Source organism: Otolemur garnettii, unplaced genomic scaffold (genome assembly GCF_000181295.1).
Source record: "Otolemur garnettii isolate 467f Iridium unplaced genomic scaffold, OtoGar3 scaffold00006, whole genome shotgun sequence".
NCBI lineage: Eukaryota > Metazoa > Chordata > Mammalia > Primates > Galagidae > Otolemur > Otolemur garnettii.
In genome coordinates, this window is record NW_003852401.1 from 8,926,564 (window position 1) to 8,930,134 (window position 3,571).

Below are 3,571 nucleotides of genomic sequence, written 5' to 3' on the forward strand. Positions count from 1 at the left end.
TGTGCTATGGGAGCCAAACCTAAAGTATTGCATTCTTAACAAAAAATTATAAGACAAGAAACAGGGAAGTATGACCCACACATGGGTCTGTCTTGATTATTTTTTCTTTAACCTTTATCCCATCTAGAAATATAGTACCCCTGACTATGATATGAGCTGCCAGAAGAGCATGGCTTTGGAATCAACTATGCAGCTTAAATTCCAACTTAGTGCACCTGTCCTGTAACTTTTGGGCAAGTTTTTGTAAGCCTCTCTGAACTTTGCCTTTAGAAGTCTATAGATAGAATGGAGACAATCATACCCATCACAAAGGGTTATTGTAAAGATGAAGCAAGATTACGTATGGAAAGGCTGAACATAATTGATGAGTATAAAGTTGGTGTTCCTTAATTTTTAGAACCAGATAGTAGAGTGGGTCAGATAGTGGTCTCTGGATCTGGATTTAAATTCATGCTTTTCCCCTTCTGTTCAAATGACCTGGGTAAATTACCTAATTTTCTTTGCTTTTGTTTCCACATCTGTAAAATGGGCATTTTGAGAGTACCCACCTTATTAGGAATGTCTGAAGATTAATATATAATATATATAATATATAAAGCACTTAGAACATTGCCTGTTTACATAGTAAGTTTTATGCAAGTGGCAATGGCTATTCTCTCCCCAGCCCATACAATACTTGTATTCCCTAGGAGCAACATGTTTAATTTATGTAGATTGGATGTGAGGATTATAGGGACACAATGGCTATCACACCACAGATGACCAGGTAGGCCTGGTTGGTCCAGCAGGTGGTGAGTTATGAATCCTCTGTCTCACTACATCAGAAGCATCTTCCCATTAACTCCAGGCTGAGTCAGGGTGGGCGCCTTCTCCACAGAAGAAAGGATCTGTTCCCAATCAGGGTAAGTCAGTGGTTTAACTTCTCTGCAAGAATGTATTCCCTGGATTTCCTATCACCATGGGCTTCCTTTTTTTTCATTATTTTATTTTTTCCTTTTTGAGAAACAGTCTCATTCTGTGCCCTGGGTGGAGTGCCATGGTGTCCTGGTCACTGCAATTCAAACTCTTGGCTCAGGTGATCCTCTTGCCTCAGCCTCTGGAGTACCTGGGTCTACAGGTGCCTACAATGATGCTGGGTTAGTTTTTTCCATTTTCAGTACAGATGGGGTCTCACTTATGCTCACACTGCTCTCAAACTCCTGAGCTCAGGTGAACCACTGACCTCAGCCTCTCAGAGTGCTAGGATTACAGGTAAGCCACTGTGCCCTGATTGACCATGGACTTTTTAAAATCCCTGCAAGCAGCAGTATGTATGGGGTGGGTGGGAGGTGATGACAGCTCCTGTAAATCTGTCTCTTCTGTATAGTAAGTGGCCGGCATAAGGTTGAAACATCAACCTGTAGGTCCTGGCTGTGGCAGGGATCCTCTGTTCTTCCCCTGTCTCAACATCTCATTGGAATGTATGCAGATTGTTATAATTTGTTATTAATTAGCTCCTTTCTGAATTAATTTCAGCTGATTATTTACCTTGGCAACAACCCAGACGAGAGCTGCTTCGTCCACAACACCACCATCGGCCTGCATCCAGCAAGTTTGATAGCAGAACCACGCACCAGGATGACTACCCCTTAAAGGGCCTCGTGCACACCACGAGCTGTAAGCCTCCGCCTGTGCCAAAACTCTGCAACATCCCCTTGGAGGATCTGACTAACTACAAGATGAGCTACGTGGCCCACCCTATGGAGAAGCGCTTTGTGTATGAGGCAGAGAAGTTCAAGCCCTGTGAAATCCCCTTTGAAAGCCTAACTACCCACAAAGAGTGCTACCGGGGCCTCCTGGGGGAGCCTGCCAAGAGTTCGAAACCTCCAGCCAGGCCCTCTGGACTAGATACACCTTTCTCTAACACCACTGAGTTTCGAGATAAGTACCAAGCTTGGCCAACACCCCAGATCTTCTCCAAAGCTCCCAGTGCATACGCCCCTCCCGATGAGAAGATGGATCTTCTGACGACAGTACAGGCCCATTACACATACCCGAAGGGTGCCCCGGCGCAGTCCTGCCGACCGGTTCCCTCGATTAAGAAGAGCTGCCGCTTTGAAAGCTCCACCACTACCAAGGATGACTACAAGCCGTGGGCCAACAAGCGCGTGGAGCTAACCAAGCCCAGTCACCAGCTGAACCTTCCCACGGAGCCCTTGGACTGCTTGACCACCACTCGGGTGCACTATGTGCCCCACCCACCCAGCAATACCAAAAGCTGTAAGCCCCCCTGGTCTGGCCCTCGAGGGAATGTCCCTGTGGAGGGCCAGACCACCTACGCCATCAGCTTTACTCCCAAGGATATGGGCAGGTGCCTAGCTTCGTATCCTGAGCCTCCTGGCTATATCTTTGAGGAAGTGGATCCTCTGGGGCACAGGATGTACAGGCCGGTCTCCCAGGTGGGCTCTCGGCAGAGCAGCCATGTTTCCATGGGTGATGCGGAAAACCCCAACCAGAAGGAATTGTCAGTGTCAGCCTGATTTTGAAAAATGGTTATTTAGAAATTGCACAATACTTTTAAAAGCAGATGATTGAGAATTATTCATTGGAAAAAAAAAGAATTCCCCAAAATGAGAAAAAAAATTTCATCACCATTTCCAGGACACTAGAATAAAATAAGAATCTTTTGATTCAAGGAAAATGGCATTTAATCACTGGCTAATTAAATCTCTTTACCCCTCTCTCTACTGCCCCCCCCTTAAACCCCGCCCCAGGCCTCTTACTTTGTGCTCATGGAATCAAAGCTGGTGTCTTTGAGGTTTTCTTTGATCCAGATGTAGTTTATTAATTTAATCATTATATGAAGTGACATAATGATAAACCCTTGTCAAGTATGAAGTGGCAAAAGAAGAAATTGTACTTTGGGGGATATTCAGTCTGTAGGTCTGTGTGTTTACCCCATGCACTGTCTGTGTAGAGAGCCTGTTTATGCAGAGAGCAGCCTGGACTGCTTGGCACCTTTGGGGAGATTTTATGCTTAAGTCCCGATTGCATCCCAGCTCTAGTGGGGAATCTTGGGTCTGGGCTGAGGTCTTGTTTTGGGATCTCTGAGCCAAACACAGGGCATCCTTCTACCTCTTCACTGCATGACATATGTGGGTCATTACAAAAGTTTTGAGATACACAAAAATCAAGAAATGTAAAATCCATGTGGATGGAAACAGATGAAGCCCTCCCAGAAACACTAATAAGCTGAGCAAGTTTGAACTTGCACTGGTGAATCAGAAAGGACACTGTCGAGTATATTTTTTGGAACTAAAATAATGGACCATAACACTGTCTCAAAATGTTTATAGTGACCCATGTACCAGCAAGAATAGTGCTGTCTGATGGAGTGGATCTTTTTAGTCACAGGTGATGAAGGGGGAGGAAGAGGTTGTATGGTGATTGGACCTGCCAGGCCGGTTCCAGTTCCGTGGAAGGTGGGAGAAAGGCAACCAGGCAACCGGCAGCTGGTTCCTGATCTTTGAGAAGCAGCTGTGGGTTCTTTGAAATGCTTGTGATACAGGAAAGTAGACCCCCAAACTGGGGT

At 45.6% G+C, this 3,571-nt stretch overlaps 1 protein-coding gene across 1 annotated transcript in view; it reads left to right on the top strand.

Moving 5' to 3' along the window:
- SAXO1 (stabilizer of axonemal microtubules 1) overlaps positions 1-2,519 on the top strand; it is a 20,919-nt gene extending 18,400 nt beyond the window's left edge. The window contains exon 3 of the mRNA XM_012813784.1: positions 1,516-2,519. Coding sequence (XP_012669238.1) covers positions 1,516-2,519 — 1,004 coding nt within the window. The remainder of the gene's footprint in view (positions 1-1,515) is intronic.
- Positions 2,520-3,571: the final 1,052 nt, after the last annotated feature.